This window comes from Micromesistius poutassou (genome assembly GCF_964030765.1).
Source record: "Micromesistius poutassou genome assembly, chromosome: 13".
Lineage (NCBI taxonomy): Eukaryota > Metazoa > Chordata > Actinopteri > Gadiformes > Gadidae > Micromesistius > Micromesistius poutassou.
In genome coordinates this window covers 7,839,447-7,859,202 of record NC_140283.1, presented here as the reverse complement: position 1 = coordinate 7,859,202, position 19,756 = coordinate 7,839,447, and the positions used below count along the sequence as shown (strand labels likewise).

Sequence of the window (19,756 nt, the reverse complement as noted above, 5' to 3'; positions counted from 1 at the left end):
CTCCTGAATATCAGATCCAGCACCGGAGAAGTCTCGCTCGCTTGCTGCGCTGGATGCACTGAGCAGGGATGGCGAGGATAAATCTGTCAATCTGAGCAATATTGGGAAATGAACGACCGTGCTCTCCCCACCACGATCACACACCAAAAGAGTCATCTTTAGGTGTTGTAATCAAGCAGCAGCTTCGTCCCGATGCTGCGGAGCGGAGCCTCATCACTGGAATCCTCTACGTCCGATAGTGTGTCCGCTGACACTCAAGCTCGCTTCTCGGCCGGGGGCACTGCTCGCATATTGTGTAGATGTGTCACTAATAATTTTTTTTAAATTTGAAATACATTTTAACATTTTAAGCTTGCAGCTTTGCAGCCACTCATGCAGGGATATGTCTCATAAGTTATTTTTTTAAACTTGATTAATGACACAGCTGCACAGTCATGACACAGCTGCACTCTTATTTTCTCTATTTTTGAACTTGATGCAAGTTATGACACAGCTGCACTTTTATTTTCTCTATTGTTGAACTTGCTGTTATTTGATGTTATAGAGTTAGAATTTAGATACAACATGATGTAACTTGATGTTACTTCAATCAATTTGGAAATGTTAAGCTTGGCGTATTTCATTAGCATTGTGTTGGGGCGATGAGGGCAAGTGGGGCTTGAAAATTCCCCCTTGTCCAAATGGGAGATGACCGAAAAAGTTTGAGAACCACTGACTTAAATGAACATAGGTCAAGGTTTAATAAGCTAATGTTCATCCAAATAGGAACATAGGGGGCGGTACAGCGATCGATTGAAAAACGTTGAAGAAGCATAACTCCTAACCCTCTCGACATACGGTCATGAATGTTGTGCGTTTTAATGCGCATTACCAGACTGCAGAGGCTAGTTGAGGCTATTTTAGCGTTGTCAATGGTATACAATCAAATAACGTCAAAAGTAAAAGCTGTCTTCAAAATAAAAAATAAACATATTAATCGAAAGCATTAGTCTATAAATGACGCAATACTAGATTATCCCGAGAGATAGAGGTCCATCCTCTTGGGTAAATGGGTAAAACTGGACATGAAGGAGGGATTATAATGAGATCCAATGAGAAAACAATAAAATGAGCAAACCATCTAACAATAAAATTTAGACTGCTGTAAAGCTCTACTGGGCTCAATAACAGCATCAACCTTCCCGTAAACAAAGAACAGCTTCAAATTTCACTGTTTAGTTTTTTTCTTTTTCCTCAGTGCACAGAAGATATCTTACAGGATAATTACTTACTTGCCCTCAAGCTCATTGACTTCAGATGGATGTTTATGATAACATGACACATATTATCCTTGGGGGGCATGTACAGCTTTCAAAATATAGATATTTTTATTTCTCAATTACTTTCCTGCTCTTCATTCTAATTATCTGCAGTAATACCGTTGTTTTATATGTCATCTATGTACATGAAAGCCTTCACAAACCCATGTATATTTTTGTTGCTGCTTTGCTGATGAACGCCCTGTTTGGAAGCATAACCGTCTATCCCAAACTTCTTGTGGATCTTCTGTCAGCAACCCAAACTATATCTCGCCCTGCCTGCCGGTTACAGAGCTTTTTAATATACTTGTATGCTAGTTGTGAATTCACGCTGTTGTCAGCGATGGCTTTTGATAGGTATGTATCAATATGCAGACCTCTCCAATACCACTCCCTTGTCAGGACACAAACTGTCAAATTCATTTTGGTTTTGGCCTTTTGTTTGCCTAGTTGTAAAATTGGAATTGCCATTATTTTGTCAACTAATGTAGGACTATGCAAGTTTGTGATAATGAGAATTACTTGTGATAACTATTCGCTTGTCAAAGCGGGGTGTGGGGACTCCACCATAAGCAATGTATATGGGCTTTGTGTAATGGTATTTACCGTAGTTCCACATCTAATATTTATTGTGTTTTCTTACACAAGAATATTGATCATTTGTCTTAGGAGCTCCAAGGATTTCAGGAGAGGAGCTCTTAACACGTGTCTCCCCCACCTTGTTATATTTCTGAACTTCACCATGATCATAATGTTTGAAATTATTCAAACCAGAATCCCTTCTGGCATACCGCATATTGTTCGTCTTATAGTATCTCTCCTGTATGTTGTGGTTCCTCCTCTCTTCAATCCTCTCATGTATGGCTTTAAAATGCAAGAGATATCGCAACGTCTTGTAGCACTACTCAAGTTGAAATAACAGTATTTGTCACATGATGAGCTACTAGACAAAGGACTACTGAATATATGCTTTTGTCCAATAAAACAAAATATTGTTGTTAGATAAGCTGTTGTGTATAACTTAGAAATATAATAAGAGTGCAATTTGTTAGAAATGCTAGAGCCATCTGTCAGCTATTAGTGAGTTCAGTGCCTGTATGTTGTTCATGCCCCTGTATGAGACAATATGGAATATGGAGAAACGGAGGGAGAGAGGGGGCAGAAAGGGAGAGACATTTTTTTTATGGTTGTATATTTTCAAAGTAGTCTTCTGCTCTCTTTCTTTACAACTCTCAAATACTACTCAATACTCTCAAAAGGTTTTTCATTATTTGATATTGTTGGCCATAACAGAGTGGGACTTACTAAAAGGGAGATATGGTAATATACATTAAAATATACATACTCATACTTGGCATTTTATTTTGTGTTATTTGTCACTCAAAATAATAACTGCATACTGTGACAAGTGTATGTAAATACAACTATATTTAAATAGTTATATTTGTTAAAAAAGAAATACATCTCGCTTAGTAAAATCAGTTTTGTGTTGTTTTTCACTTCAGGTTAGAGTTACTCCTACAATTGCTTTGTATATATTGTTAACTTTTTAATATTATCACTGTAAATAAATAAATGATCCCATATATTGAGAAGTTAGATCCAGCTAGATTAGTCAGATTAGTCTGAAGATTGGTCTGATTTAAAAAGAGTATGCTAGTTGGTGAAAAACATAACTCTGTTAACCATCTGTCAGATCACAATCCGACACAATCTATATAAAATTATAGATTAGGTTCTGAAACTAAATGGCTGAGCATATATAAAGAAGAACCCTGTGGATTACGTGAAGGCTGTGTTTGAAAGACTCTTAATATTTATTATGTTTTCTTACACAAGAATATTGATCATTTGTCTGAGGAGCTCCAGATTTCAGGAGAGGAGCTCTTAACACGTCTCTCCCCCACCTGGTTGTGTTTCTGAACTTCACCATAATTGTTATGTTTGAAGTCATTCAAAATCGTATCCCTTCTGGCATACCGCATATTGTTCGTCTTATAGTATCTCTCCTGTATATTGTGGTTCCTCCTCTCTTCAATCCTCTCATGTATGGATTTAAAATGCAAGAGATATATCAACGTCTTGTAGCACTATTCAAGCTGAAATAATAGTAGTTGACAGACAATAGGCTGCTAGACAGTAGAAAATATGTCTAAAACATGTTTATCTGGAATGTGGACAATTTATTTTAGTATTTTATTCGTCTTATTATTATGTTTGCTAACTTAAAAAAGGTAAACTAAGATTCAGGAGCTAGATTTGAGGGAAGTAGGGAGCAGAGAGGGAGTGGCATTTCTGGGGTTGTTTATTTTCATAGTTAAACATTTATTTAAAATGATTGGCCATGTCACAGAATGTAACTTATCTAATATTGGTTGCTTATTACAGGTCAGATATGGTAATATTAATTAAATATACATATACTTTTTTGCCATTTTTTTTATTAGGCTCTTAAACAGCCTAAAGTCCCTCAACATAGAAACTGCATATTGTTATGTGTATGTTAATACAACTGTATTTAAATACTGAAGGTAAAGTTGTTAAATAAATAGTTTTGTATAAATACTGAATCTGTTACGTGTTGTTGGTTACTTAAGCTCTTTATCTTTATCGTAAAATTGGGTTTTATAGAATGAATATGAATAAATACCACATATATTTAGTACTTAGATCCAGAAAGATAAATCTGAAATTTAAAAAGAGTACGGCACCTGGCGAAAAACACTGTTGTTTAATCACCTGTCAGCTCAATAGCCAACCCAAACAATGTTTTATAAATGAATTTGTAAAATGAAATCAAATGTGAATAAAGATAATTAATTATTTAAAAAGTAATAAATACAATATACATCACACAGCCATGTTGGACGAAATGCTTTACTTTTATGTTACGACTGTGGTCGTAGTTTTTGTATTCTGTGTTTGTGTGTGTGGCTTTGTGTTTTCTGTCAATCTTCTATGTAAATAGGAATGTGCCATTCCCGGGTGGGGATTGGTCCACTCGTTTCGGTCGGGGACGGTGATTGGCCAAGGCAAGAATAAAAAGGAGTCAAGATGGCCACCGTGGAAGCCAGCACTTCCATCCTCCTCTCCCAACAAGCCACACATGTTTTCATGTCCTGTATTTTAGTTTAGAAGTTTCTGTTCAAATAGTAGGGGTGGACTGCCATTTCAGTTTGTATTGTTTCCTCCTGTTTTCATTAGAAAGGGAGCTGATTTAATTGTCATTTGTATTCTTAGGTTAGAGTCTTTTGTTTCAGATAGGGACGTTTTGTTTGTTATTTTGGCCTGGGTCCACCCTGAAGCCTACTTTAGTTACTTTGATAATTGTTTGTGTGAATAAATCCTGTAATCATTTAAAAAGGAACAACACGTGTGCTAGTGGCTACTTGGGAGTTGGGGAAGAGGGGTGTTTTTCATGTTGCGTCCTAGGCCCCTAGAATGGGGCGTAACAGTTGTCTTTGAAAAAATTCAGTCAGACACCTACAATGCACACCTCTCCTCCCACCATATCAAGCCTCTCACCTGACACACAAGAGCATGTTGTCTATTTTCATAGTTAAACATTTATTTAAAATGATTGGCCATGTCACAGAATGTAACTTATCTAATATTGGTTGCTTATTACAGGTCAGATATGGTAATATTAATTAAATATACATATACTTTTTTGCCATTTTTTTTATTAGGCTCTTAAACAGCCTAAAGTCCCTCAACATAGAAACTGCATATTGTTATGTGTATGTTAATACAACTGTATTTAAATACTGAAGGTAAAGTTGTTAAATAAATAGTTTTGTATAAATACTGAATCTGTTACGTGTTGTTGGTTACTTAAGCTCTTTATCTTTATCGTAAAATTGGGTTTTATAGAATGAATATGAATAAATACCACATATATTTAGTACTTAGATCCAGAAAGATAAATCTGAAATTTAAAAAGAGTACGGCACCTGGCGAAAAACACTGTTGTTTAATCACCTGTCAGCTCAATAGCCAACCCAAACAATGTTTTATAAATGAATTTGTAAAATGAAATCAAATGTGAATAAAGATAATTAATTATTTAAAAAGTAATAAATACAATATACATCACACAGCCATGTTGGACGAAATGCTTTACTTTTATGTTACGACTGTGGTCGTAGTTTTTGTATTCTGTGTTTGTGTGTGTGGCTTTGTGTTTTCTGTCAATCTTCTATGTAAATAGGAATGTGCCATTCCCGGGTGGGGATTGGTCCACTCGTTTCGGTCGGGGACGGTGATTGGCCAAGGCAAGAATAAAAAGGAGTCAAGATGGCCACCGTGGAAGCCAGCACTTCCATCCTCCTCTCCCAACAAGCCACACATGTTTTCATGTCCTGTATTTTAGTTTAGAAGTTTCTGTTCAAATAGTAGGGGTGGACTGCCATTTCAGTTTGTATTGTTTCCTCCTGTTTTCATTAGAAAGGGAGCTGATTTAATTGTCATTTGTATTCTTAGGTTAGAGTCTTTTGTTTCAGATAGGGACGTTTTGTTTGTTATTTTGGCCTGGGTCCACCCTGAAGCCTACTTTAGTTACTTTGATAATTGTTTGTGTGAATAAATCCTGTAATCATTTAAAAAGGAACAACACGTGTGCTAGTGGCTACTTGGGAGTTGGGGAAGAGGGGTGTTTTTCATGTTGCGTCCTAGGCCCCTAGAATGGGGCGTAACAGTTGTCTTTGAAAAAATTCAGTCAGACACCTACAATGCACACCTCTCCTCCCACCATATCAAGCCTCTCACCTGACACACAAGAGCATGTTGTCTTGCGTGTCTCAGAGCAAGGCAATGCTAAGGGCCTCTGTGACCTTGAAGAGGGCACTTCCAGAGATGGTTAAAACACATAATTGACAGCACTAAGGCTGGGCTTCGTTTTAAAATAATTGAAATAATAAATGGTTTAATAATTTATGGTTTGATAATTTGTCTGAGGAGTTCAAGTGATTTCAGGAGAGGTGCTCTTGACACCTGTCTCCCCCACCTGGTTATATTTCTGAACTTCACCATAATCGTTATGTTTGAAGTCATTCAAAATTGTATCCCTTCTGGCATACCGCATATTGTTCGTCTTATAGTATCTCTCCTGTATGTTGTGATTCCTCCTCTTTTCAATCCTCTCATGTATGGGTTTAAAATGCAAGAGATATCTCAACGTGTTGTAGCACTATTCAAGCTGAAATAATAGTATTTGTCAGACAATAGGCTGCTAGACAGTGGACACCACTGACAAAAAATACTTTTGATTGATAAGATGTGCATAACATGTTTATCTGGAATGTGGACAATTGCTTTTGGTCTTTTATTTGTTTTATTATTATTATGTTTGCTCACTTAAAAAAAGGTAAAATTCAGGGCATATAATGTGAGTGGATGTTCATAGGGAGGGAGGGAGCAGAGAGGGAGTGGTTTGAAGTTGTTTATTTTTAAAGTCAAACATTTATTCAATATTATTGGTCATGTCACAGAATGTGACTTATGTAATATTTGTTCCTACTTACAGGTCAGATATGATAAAAAACATTCAAATAATCATGTACTTTCGCTTTTTCTTTTTTATTAGGCTGTTAAACAGCCTAATGTCCCACAATATATAAACTGCATATTATCACAAGTGTATGTCAATTGAAGTGTATTTCAATTCTGAAGATATGTTTGTTAAATAAATACAGATTTTGTCAAATCTGTTGTGTGTTGTTGGTCACCTCAGGTTCGTTTTACTCCTAAAATGTTGTTTTAAAGATTGTTTACTTTTTTATATCTTCACTGGATATGAATAATTTACCACATATATTTTGTACTTAGATCCAGAAAGATAAATCAGATATTTTAAAAAGACTAAGCTAGCTGGGGATAAGCACTATACGTTTTTACACTGCCAAATATGCCCGTCTTAAGCATGCCTTTTTCCCGGCATGGTCCGCTCGTTTACACTGCCTGAGGTAAATTGCCTGCTTGAGCTAGCACCCCAATTTACCCTCCCGGACCCTACACACATTGACGGTTTAATTTTGATGTAAATGCGATTAGACGTTCCGCGGTTCCGGGGTGGGGGGGGGGGGCTTGGGTAGAGGTGTTGCTGCACAGTCTCTACAACAGAGACAATGCAGCAATATCAACATTAGGAGTTCTAACTGGAGAGACGGTGAAATCCGCGAGCTGCTGACCATCATGGGAGAGAAGGTGATGCAGTCGCATAATGCATTAAACAAAGACGTTGAAAGATGGTGCGATCTACGAGAAAGACGCAGAGGGACTGTCCTTACGAGGCTTTTGTCGGGATAAAAAACAAGTGGTCAGCAAAATGAAGAATATGTTGGCATTTTTGCACTTGTAAATAGTTAATCACGTTTGTAGCCTACACTCAGACGTGAACTCATTCTTGCATGTCTTCATTCATAAAAAAATAAAAACATTCGGGAGTATGCAAATTATTCTAAACAGGTCTAGACTCCGTGCATAGCCCTGCCTTCTCCAGTGAACCCAGAAAGTCGGCGCTGTGACGAACAGGGGATTTTACACCCTCGGTTTCACACAGGCAAGACGGTGAAATTGCCGGGCGTGCCAAGCCGCGACCGAACCGGCTTGGCAGTGTAAAAAGGCCTTCTGTTTAATCACCACCTGTCAGCTCCATATCTAACCCAATATGTTTTATAAATTCATTTGTAAAATTAAATCAAATGTTAATAAAGATAATAATCAATAATTAAAAGTAATAAATACAATATATACATCACATCACCATGTTGCACAAAATGCTTTACTTTTTGTTGGTCTTTGAACGATTCAAAAAAATAAAGGCATTAGAGCAGGGGTGCCCAATACGTCGATCGCAAAGGTAGTGCAAGTAGATTGCATGACATTCCCCTTATTAAAAAAATAAATAAAATAAAATCGCTACATTTTATGTGCTATCCATTTAGGGAAGAAGTTGAAGTTGATTTACTCGCATCAAAAATTGCAGCACTTTTTCAGCTGAGCAAGCCTGCAATGGAGGATGAGATTATGAGAAATATGATTCCACTATGACTGATGGTCATTTGGAAGCCTGCTTCCAAATGATGCAATTTTTAATGTAGGTATATCGTTTTGACCTGGTAATTTTGAAAGTAGTTGCAAGCCGAAAAAGTGTGGGCACCCCTGCATTAGAGTATACATGATGCAATACTAATTTAACCTCAGGGATAAAAGTCCATCCTGTTTGGGTAAAACTGGACACGAAGGAGGGATTATAATGAGATCCAATGAGAAGAGAAAACAATAAAATCAGCAAACCATCTAAGAATCAAACATGGACTGCTGTGAAAGCTATTAAGTGCTCGATTACAGCAGCAACCTCCCCATATTCCTAGAACGGTTCAATTATAACTTTTTCAGATATTCTCTGTGCGCTGAGGCAAAGAAAAGAACAGAAGGACAATACCTTAATTGCACTCGAAAATTGATTTCAGATGGATGTTCATTACAACATTACATATCTTATACTTGGAGGGCATGTACAGCTTTCAAAATATAGATATTTATATTTCTCAATTACTTTTCTGCTCTTCATTCTAATTATCTGCAGTAATACCATTGTTTTATATGTCATCTATGTCCACGAAAGCCTTCACAAACCCATGTATATTTTTGTTGCTGCTTTGCTGATGAACTCCCTGTTTGGAAGCATAACAGTGTATCCGAAACTTCTTGTGGATCTGCTGTCAACGACCCAAACTATATCTCGCCCTGCCTGCCGTTTACAAAGCTTTTTAATATATGTGTATGCTGCTTGTGAATTCACACTGTTGTCAGCGATGGCTTTTGATAGGTATGTATCCATATGCAGACCTCTTCAATACCATTCACTTGTCAGGACACAAACTGTCAAATTAATCTTGGTTTTGGCCTTTTGTTTGCCTATTTGTAAAATGGGAATTGGCATTATTCATTCGGCTAGTTTAGGCCTATGCAAGTTTGTGTTAACGAGAATTATTTGTGATAACTATTCGCTTGTCAAAGCGGGGTGTGGGGACTCTACTGTAAGCAATGCATATGGGCTTTTTGTAATGGTACTTTCTATACTTCCACATCTTATATTTATTGTGTTTTCTTACACAAGAATATTGATCATTTGTCTGAGGAGCTCCAGGGATTTCAGGAGAGGAGCTCTTAACACGTGTCTCCCCCACCTGGTTATATTTCTGAACTTCACCATAATCATTATGTTTGAAGTCATTCAAAATCGTATCCCTTTGGGCATACCGCATATTGTTCGTCTCATAGTATCTCTCCTGTATGTTGTGGTTCCTCCTCTTTTCAATCCTCTCATGTATGGCTTTAAAATGCAAGAGATATATCAACGTCTTGTAGCACTATTCTAGTTGAAATAGGCTGCTAGACAGTGGATACCACTGACAAAAAATACTTTGGATTGATAAGATGTGCATAACATGTTTATCTGGAATGTGGACAATTGCTTTTGGTCTTTTGTATTATTATTATTATTATTATTATTATTATTATTATTATTATTATTATTATGTTTGCTCACTTAAAAAAGGTAAAATTCATGGGCTATAATCTGAGTGGAGGTTCATAGGGAGGGAGGGAGCAGAGAGGCAGTGGCATTTTTGGGGTTGGTTATTTTTAAAGTCAAACATTTATTTAATATTATTAGCCATGTCACAGAATGTGACTTATGTTATATTTGTTCTTACTTACAGGTCAGATTCAAATAATCATGTACTTTTTTTGCTTTTTCTTTCTTTTAATGTAATTGCAAAATGCTAAATATAAACAGCATATTATTAGTGTCTAAGTCAATTATAAGTCAATTGAAGTATATTTAAATTATAAGATATGTTTGTTCAATAAATTAAATTCATAAATTGATGTGTTGTTGGTCACCTCAGGTTAGATTTTCTCCTAAAATGGTGTTTTAAAAGGTGTTTACTTTTTTATATCTTCACTGGATTTGATTAATTTACCACACATATTGTACTTAGATCCAGAAATCAGATGTTTTAAAAAGACTAAGCTAGATGGCGAAAAACACTGTTTAACCACGTTATTAAATTTAATCAAATGCTAATAAAGATAATAATTGATAATTGATAAAAGTAATAAATACAATATATACATCACATTGCCATGTCACATGAAATGCTTTACTTTTTGTTGGTCTTTGAACAATTAAAAAAATAAAGGCATTAGAGCAGGGGTGCCCAATACGTTGATCACGATTTACCGGTCGATCACAAAGGTAGTGCAAGTAGATCGCATGACATTCCCCCCCAAAAAAGTAAAGTTTTATTAAAAAATTAAAAAGTAACATCTCTGTGTAATTTACAACTTCAAAGATTATTAAAGCACAATTCCGGTATTTTGAATATTGAGCCCCCTTTTTGGTTTGTCTAGGATGAAATAGAGTGATTGACACCGAAATTTTGACTATTGGTCCTGTCTTGGGTATTTGGCTCATTTAGAATCGCCCCTGCCTGCTTCAGAATGGCTGGCTATGGGCATTCAAAAACCTGTCCTTAAAACAACCCTAAACGTTTGTTTTCAGAAATGTGCAACTCACTGAGTGGTTAGTGGTGTTTGTTGATGTTCCAAATCAAGTATTGTGGCGAAATACAGTTTCTGTCGTGTTTTATTTGGCATTTTGTAAATCCAAAGATTTCTGTTGGAAGACTCATTCCTCATTGACCAGCAACAGAAAGGGGGGCTGGTTGTAGTCTTTTCGCTCGGTCTAGCCCTACTGTTGATACCGAGAACCGAGCGAAAAGACTACAATCAAACGTAAACAGCCCCATTTCCGTTTCCGGTCCAGTTTCCGTTTCAATGGGATTTACATAAAGCCAAATAAAACACGACAGAAACTGTATTTCGCTCAGTGGCGGTGGGTCAATAGAGGGCGCTAGGGCACCGCCCCTCCATGAAATATTCACTCGAATATATCTGCCAACTTTGAATAAACTATTATACATAGAAAATAAAACAACAAAAATACATAGCGTTTATCCTTGTTTAATTGTGTGATAGACCGTACTTGCAACTGCCAGCAACCATTTAAATGCGTCTGAACGTCAATGATTTGGGCTAGGCTAGTTATTGGTCATTCGAAATAAAGCCCTCCTTCAGGTCAAGGGTGCCGGCCAAGTTGAAGTCAACGTAAGCTCGCAAACTTTTTGCTGTCTATCAAGCAGAGATGGCTTTTCATAGACCTCTGAAGAATAAGTCCCGCCTCCGAGGCTCCGGTTCCCTCGGTCAAATGTCTATGGGAAATAACATGGGGGTTTTGAATGATCGTACATTACAAACTCTGTAGGTGGCGAAGAAGTAAAAGCTGCGTCACGTTTTGAACTACACACATTTTCCATCTAGTTTCGACTGGCTTTTTGGATTGTCAGTGCCATTAAAATAGCACTTATAATCGTTTACTACTTTAACGGCACCGACAATCCAAAAAAACAGTCAAAACTAGACATTTGACCGAGGGAACCAGGAGCCTCGGAGGCTGACTTATTCTTCAGAGGTCTATTGGTGCAAAAAAAAATCGCCCTCGGGTCGCAACAGTATGCACCCCAGGCCAATGGTTTGGGTTTTCTGTTTTTTTAATCACCACATGATTGGACAATTCAGCGAATAAATCAAATAGGCTACCTCCCTCAGCAACACTCGCGCAACACAACTACAGCAGAGAAGAGATGGATGGATGGATTAAGAGATTAATTTAGTCTTTCGGCCTGTAGCATATAAACAAAATAAAGCAACTGTCCCTCTATAATATCATAATAACAACAAGCTTGTAAGCTTACCCAGGCCCTGCAAGTCAGGATTTAGGCTATGAATCTGAATGAATAGTAGGTAATAGGTAATGGCCATCCCCAAAATGCACCAGAATACAGGAAATCAAATCTACCAAATTATTTTTTTTCTATTACTGCGCCCCACCAACAATTTTTATCACCAGCCGCCACTGATTTCGCTACGATACTTGATTTGGAACATCAACGAACACCACTAACCACTCGGTGAGTTGCACATTTCTGAAAATGAACGTTTAGGGTTGATTTAAGGACAGGTTTGTGAATGCCCATAGCCAGCCATTCTGAAGCAGGCAGGGGCGATTCTAAATGGACATGACCAATAGTCAAAATTTTGGTGTCAACCATTTCATCCTAGACAAACCAGAAAGGGGGCTCAATGTTCAAAATACCGGAATTGTCCTTTAAGTATATCAAATACCATTCCACCAGTACTGATGGTCAAATTATGCATATTTTAAAGTAGGTATCTTGTTTTGACCTGCTCATTTTGAAAGTAGCTTGCAAGCCAAAGAAAGTGTGGGGACCCCTGCATTAGAGTATACATGATGCAATACTAGTATATCCTCAGGGATAAAAGTCCACCCTGTTTGGGTAAAACCGGACATGAAGGAGGGATTATAATGAGATCTAATTAGAATAGAGAAAACAATAAAATCAGCAAACCGTCTTCACAATCAAACATAGACTGCTGTGAAAGCTCTAAAGTGCTCGATAACAGCAGCAACCTTCCCACATTCCTAGACCGGTTAAATTATCACTTTTTTAGATATCCTCTGTGCGCTGAGGCAGAAGAAAATAATAGAAGGACAATACCTTAATTGGACTCCAAGATTGATTTCAGATGGATGTTCATTACAACATTACATATCTTATACTTGGAGGGCATGTACAGCTTTCAAAATATAGATATTTATATTTCTCAATGACTCTCCTGCTCTTCATTCTAATTATCTGCAGTAATACCGTTGTTTTATATGTCATCTATGTACATGAAAGCCTTCACAAACACATGTATATTTTTGTTGCTGCATTGCTGATGAACGCCCTGTTTGGAAGCATAACCGTCTATCCGAAACTTCTTGTGGATCTTCTGTCAGCAACCCAAACTATATCCCGCCCTGCCTGCCGGTTACAGAGCTTTTTAATATACGTGTATGCTGGCTGTGAATTCACACTGTTGTCAGCGATGGCTTTTGATAGGTATGTATCCATATGCAGACCTCTCCAATACCACTCCCTTGTCAGGACACAAACTGTCAAATTAATTTTGGCTTTTGCATTTTGGGTCCCGACTTGTAAAATAGGAATTGGCGTTATTTTGTCAACCAAAATAGAACTATGCAAGTTTGTGTTGATGAGAGTTATTTGTGATAACTATTCGCTTGTCAAAGCGAGTTGTGGGGACTCGACTGTAATTAATGCATATGGGCTTTCTGTAATGGTACTTTGTATAGTTCCACATCTAATATTTATTATGTTTTCTTACACAAGAATATTGATAATTTGTCTGAGGAGCTCCAGAGATTTCAGGAGAGGAGCTCTTAACACGTGTCTCCCCCACCTTGTTATATTTCTGAACTACACCATAATCGTTATGTTTGAAATCATTCAAAATCGAATTCCTTCTGGCATACCGCATATTGTTCGTTTTATAATATCTCTCCTGTATGTTGTGGTTCCTCCTCTCTTCAATCCTCTCATGTATGGATTTAAAATGCAAGAGATATCTAAATGTCTTGTAGCACTATTCAAGCTGAAATAATAGTATTTGGCAAACATCAGTTAGACAGTGACATACAGACAAAATGTATGATTGAATTGGATAACAAAAAATGTTGTTAGATAAGATGTGCATAAAATGTTTATCTGGAATGTGGACAATTGATTTTAGTATTTTATTTGTTTTATTATGTTTGCTAAGATTCAGTAGCTATAATGTGAGTGGAGGTTCATAGGGAGGGAGTGAGAAGAGAGGGAATGGCATTTTTTTTTGGATTGTTTACTTCAAAGTCAAACATCTATTAACATTATTGGCCATGTCACAGAATGTGACTTATCTAATATTTGTTTCTTATTATAGGTCCGATATGGTAATATACATTAAAAGTCAGCCTAATAACTGCATATTGTCATTTGATTGTATTTTCAATTCTGAAGGTATATTTGTTCAATAAATACAGATTGTCAAATTTTTTATGTGTTGTTGGTCACCTCAGGTTAGATTTTCTCCTAAAATTGTGTTTTATAGGTCATTTACTTTTTTATATTTTCAATGTATATGAATCATTCACAACATATATTTAGTACTTCCAAAAAGATAAATCTGATGTCAAAATTAATTCAGAGACAGACACCTACAATGCACACCTCTCCTCCCACCGTATCAAGCCTCTCACCTGACACACAAGAGCATGTTGTCTTGTGTGTCTCAGAGCAAGGCAGTGCTAAGGGCCTCTGTGACCTTGAAGAGGGCACTTCCAGAGATGGAAGAGATGGAAGAGATGGAAAACACATCATTTACAGCACTGAGACTGGGCTTGGGTCTAAAATAATTAGAATGATGAATGGTTTAATGATGCTAAAATAAGAACAAGTGTTAGCCTTATTGAAAAGGAGTAATCTCAGCATGTAGTTATCAAGTCTCTCACGGCTCGGCCCCACCAAACACGTGGTCAAGTGTGGCACACGCCTCCCATTCACTTTGCATTGGACGTGTGCTGAACGTGTTCTTGCGTCGGACAGGGGATTCTAGGAAGGCTCGGGTGAAGGGGGCAGGGGATCGCGACGTGTGTAAAGGGGAGGGACAAAAGTTGAAATTCAGTGAACTTTATGCAAAGGAGCGCGTCTTGCAGCGGGCGTTCGGCCATGCGATTGGACAATGGACATTCAATAAGTACTGGCAGACCCTACAGACTCGTAGAATTTCATTTCCATGTTTCAAGCACTTCCATCCACAAACTGGTGAACTCCCAGAAGCAGCCCCTAGAGAGGGTGCAGGGAATTGCCACGCTCGAGACCATGCCTTTGGCGGGGCCGAGCCGTCAGAGTACGACATTGGTCTTAAGTGGCCTAATTCTTTTATTTTAATGTAATTTGGGTAATTTTTGGGTAATTTGAGTAAAAGAAAGCTATCAACATTCCTACATCCTAAGATCCCTCATAATTCTGAGCAGATTTAGGAGTGTCAAAAAGGAATCCTAATAATTAAGAGTTGCCAGAAGGTGGCTGCATTGAGGCGACAATACAAGCCTTGCATATTATGTGGGGGCCAGGCCTGGGAGCTTCACCAGGAGAACTTTTGTGGGGGGGAGACTTTTAAATCTGGGCACATAGATTTCAAATATATATTTGATATTTTAAAATATGCTGGCTTAATCTGTATAAAAAATCACAAGCTTCAAGCTGAACATTTATTATAGAGACTGATAAATGGATCTGCAATTGACAATGAATAACTTCCTCTGAAGTTCATCTTGCCTCGTCTCTTTCCATCCAACCCCCAGTGTCGTTATGCCCGTGGTATACTGACAGCCCAGCAACACATTTTAAGAAAAATGTGTTCTTCGTTATTTCAAAGTTGAAACTTTACCAATGTTACTGAATCTATAATATAAGTGTTTACTGACATTTGGATACGTTTAACTATTATTCCACTGCATACATTTAAATATTTAAATTGTTTCTCAAACATGAGATATCAACTAAAAAACATTTTTTATTAAAAGAGATGATGGTCGTGGAACAATGGTGTTGTTTGAATAATATTATATCAATCAAAATGAGTACAAATTAGGGATGCACCGAAATGAAAATTCTTGGCCGAAACCGAAAACCGAAAATGAGGAAACCAAGGCCGAAAACCGAAACACAGAAATAAATTATTATGCCAATTATTAGTAGGCCTACCATTGCATTTATAGCTATGACTGTGTACTAACCTCACTAAAATCAAGGCATTGTAATTCAAAGAATAAATCAATTACAATTATTAAAAGTATAAAAATATTTATTTGCGGATGGTCCGTAAACTCGCGGCTGATAGCCGACAGCTCATAGAAGCTGTCTCATAGCGAGCTGTCGCTAAAGACGGCTCGTTTGGATGAAAACAAGGTTGTAGCTGGTTCTCTAGATTACTACATTTAGTCTTTTTCAGATATATGGAAATATGCCCACACCGCAGACATGTTAGCGCAGAGGCGCTTATCCAGACAAGCGTGTGCTGGCCGCAGTTTTTGTTTGCGTCATCACAATTTCCTGTTTCGGCCATGTTGTTTCGGTGATAAAAGTGTTTCGGCCGAAAGCCGAAAATGCACTTTTGGGCCATTTTCGGTGGCCGAAATTTCGGTGCATCCCTAGTACAAATATTAATTAAAGCCAGGTTAGAAAATTTGGAGAAATCAGCCACTGTAAAGTAGATCTGGAAAGTATCAACCTTAAAGATTCCACTCCTCCCTTCAAAGCAACTATACTAAAAGAGTGCGTGGGTAGACGCACAGGATGCACGGGTTTATTACAGACCTCTGACAGCCACTAATACTGGATGTTTTTCTTTGTTTTTCTCAGAGCATTTGATTGATTGATATTGCTGTCGGGACCTATAAAGAATTTCCATCAATAGGAAAGAAAATGCATCTAAAATAAATTGCCTACTCTAGCTTTAAGGCACACCTGTATGCTGTGGTGTTTGGGAAATAACTGTGTTCAGGATCGTCTGATCCTCTAGTAGTCCATCACAAAAACTGTATTTGCGCTAGAATTCCTGCCAAAATGTCTCTTTTCACATACTTTGTGCGCTTGCACTTGCGCTTTCTTTCTGTTCCTAGCTGCAGTACATCACATTTATGGTCTATGTGATGTAAAACTAAAAGTATAGTTGATGAAAAATTGGAAACCCTATGGAATGTCACATGATAATTAATAAATACTATATTAATACATTATATCTCTTCAAAGAAACCTTTTTTTTGGTTACTTCTCTTTTCTTCCTCCTAAACAAATCAAACAATAAAAATAAACTCTTTATGAACAGCTGTTCAATTGTAATAAGTGGAATGGGACAAGGTATAAATGGAATGAGATCCCCATTATGTTATATTTTCTAATTCCAACATGTGTTTTGTCTATGCTCATTACAGATGATAGTATGCACTCATATCACCAAGGCGTCTCTTTGAGCAATAAAATATTTCTTATTTTAGACCCCTAGCTTATTATTTTTTTGTTATTATTTGTATTATTTTGGGTGGTTTAAGAAAGCCTGATATTAAAAGATAAACCAAGGCATTAGAGTATACATGCAACACTAATTTATCCTCAGGGATAAAGGTAAATCCTGTTTGGTTAAAACTGGACACAAAGGAGGGATTATAATGAGATCCAATGAGAATAGGTGAAAACTATAAAAAGAGCAATCCTAGACAATCAAACAGACTGCTGTAAAAGCTCTTAAGTGATCGATAACAGCAGCAACCTTCCCATATTCCTGGAACGGTTCAATTATCACTGTTTAAGATATTCTCTGTGCAGTGAGGCAAAGAAAAAGAACAGAAGAACAATACCTTAATTGCACTAAAACATTGTTTTCAGATGGATGGTCATTATAACATTACATATATTATACTTGGGGGGCATGTACAGCTTTCAAAATATAGATATTTTTATTTCACAATTACTTTCTTGCTCTTCATTTTAATTATCTGCAGTAATACCGTTGTTTTATATGTCATCTATGTACATGAAAGCCTTCACAAACCCATGTATATTTTTGTTGCCGCTTTGCTGATTAACGCCCTGTTTGGAAGCATAACCATCTATCCGAAACTTCTTGTGGATCTGCTTTCAGCAACCCAAACAATATCCCTCCCTGCCTGCCGGTTACAAAGCTTTTTAATATACTTGTATGCTTCTTGTGAATTCACACTGTTGACAGCGATGGCTTTTGATAGGTATGTATCCATATGCAGACCTCTCCAATACCACTCCTTGGTCAGGCCACAAATTGTCAAATTCATTTTGGTTTTGGCCATTTCTTTGCCCACTTGCAAATTGGGAATTGGCATTATTTATTCGGCTCATTTAGGCCTATGCAGGTTTATGTTAATGAGAATCACTTGTGATAACTATTCGCTTGTCAAGGCAGGTTGTGGGGACTCTAGTGTAATTAATGCATATGGATTTTTTGTAATGGTATTTTCTGTAATTCCACATCTTATATTTATTTTGTTTTCTTACACAAGAATATTAATAATTTGTCTGAGGAGCTCCATGGATTTCAGGAGAGGAGCTCTTAACACGTGTCTCCCCCACCTTGTTATATTTCTGAACTTCACCATAATCATTTTGTTTGAGGTCATTCAAACCAGAATCCACTCTGGCATTCCACATATTGTTCGTCTTATAGTATCTCTCCTGTATGTTATGATTCCGCCTCTCTTCAATCCTCTCATGTATGGATTTAAAATGCAAGAGATATATCAACGTCTTGTAGCACTATTCAAGCTGAAATAACAGTATTTGTCAGACAGTGAGCTTCAAAACATACTTTCCATGGATAACAAAAAATTATTTTGTTTGATAAAATGTGCATAACATGTTTATCTGGAATGTGGACAATTACTTTTAATATTTTATTTGTCTTATTATTATTATGTTTGCTCACTTAAAAAAGGTAAACTAAGATTCAGGAGCTAGATTTGAGTGGTACAGAGGGAGGTAGGAAGCAAAGAGGGAGTGGCATTTTTGGGGCTGTTAATTTTCAAAGTTAAACATTTATTGAACATTATTGGCCATAACACAGAATGTGATTTAGCTAATATTAGTTCCTTATTATAGTTCAGAGATGGTATTAAAAATAAAAAATATATACACATAGTTTTTGTTTTTATAAGGCTGTTAAACAGCCTAATGCCCCTCAACATATAAACTGCATATTGTTACAAGTGTATGTTAATATAAGTGTATTTAGTTGTTAAATAGTTAAATAAATAGTTTTGTATAAATGCTAAATCTGTTACACGTTGTATCTGATGTTTTAGTGTTGTTTGATAGTACACTAGTTGGCGAAAAACACTTGTATAGGCACCTGTCAGCCTCATAGCCAACACAATCAATGTATTGTCAATTTATTTGTGAAGTTAAATCAAATGTTGAAGATAATAATTAATGATTGAAGTAAATACAATATTTACATCCCACAGCCATGTTGCCCGGAATGAATTACATTTTTTGGTCTTTGAACACATTCAGAGTCAGACACCTGCTCTACACACCCCTCCTCCCACCGTATCAAGCCTCTCACCTAACACACAAGAGCATGTTGTCTCAGCGCAAGGCAGTGCTAAGGGCCTCTGTGACCTTGAAGAGGGCACTTCCAGAGATGGTTAAAACACATAATTTACAGCACTGAGGCTAGGCTTGGTTCTGAAATAATTAAAATGATGAATGGTTTAATGATGCTAAAATAAGAACAAGTGACATCCTTATTGAAATGGCATTATCTCAGCATGTAGTTATCAAGTATCTCAGAGTACGACAATGGTCCTTAGTGGCCTTAATCTGTGAGTGATGTAATTTGGGTCCTTCTTCTACTTCTGGAATTAAAAGCAAGTTATCAACATTCCTACA

The 19,756-nt window shown here is 37.0% G+C and overlaps 5 protein-coding genes across 6 annotated transcripts in view; 4 read left to right on the top strand and 1 right to left on the bottom strand.

Moving 5' to 3' along the window:
* The window catches only part of fanca (FA complementation group A), a 56,540-nt gene that overhangs the window by 15,935 nt on the left and 20,849 nt on the right, over positions 1 to 19,756 (bottom strand). The gene's annotated exons all lie outside the window — the stretch shown is intronic.
* On the top strand, positions 1,297 to 3,406 carry LOC311357559 (olfactory receptor 52E4-like; the record flags this gene model as incomplete). Of its 2 annotated transcripts, XM_084477539.1 has the most annotated exons (2): positions 1,297 to 2,005; positions 3,168 to 3,406. In XM_084477539.1, 2 exons carry the CDS (start codon positions 1,297 to 1,299, stop codon positions 3,404 to 3,406), a joined length of 948 nt encoding a protein of 315 aa, XP_084333665.1. The 2 variants fall into 2 exon arrangements, with proteins under 2 accessions (XP_084333665.1, XP_084333666.1); XM_084477540.1 differs by lacking the exon at positions 3,168 to 3,406 and having other exon boundaries at positions 1,297 to 2,217.
* Positions 8,771 to 9,682, top strand: LOC311357562 (olfactory receptor 52E4-like; the record flags this gene model as incomplete). Its single annotated transcript, XM_084477543.1, has 1 exon — positions 8,771 to 9,682. The coding sequence occupies one exon, from the start codon at positions 8,771 to 8,773 to the stop codon at positions 9,680 to 9,682; it is 912 nt and encodes a 303-aa protein (XP_084333669.1).
* LOC311357561 (olfactory receptor 52E4-like) lies at positions 12,975 to 13,895 on the top strand (the record flags this gene model as incomplete). The annotated part of the gene is made up of 1 exon (XM_084477542.1): positions 12,975 to 13,895. One exon carries the CDS (start codon positions 12,975 to 12,977, stop codon positions 13,893 to 13,895), a length of 921 nt encoding a protein of 306 aa, XP_084333668.1.
* On the top strand, positions 17,720 to 18,640 carry LOC311357560 (olfactory receptor 52K1-like; the record flags this gene model as incomplete). The annotated part of the gene is made up of 1 exon (XM_084477541.1): positions 17,720 to 18,640. The coding sequence occupies one exon, from the start codon at positions 17,720 to 17,722 to the stop codon at positions 18,638 to 18,640; it is 921 nt and encodes a 306-aa protein (XP_084333667.1).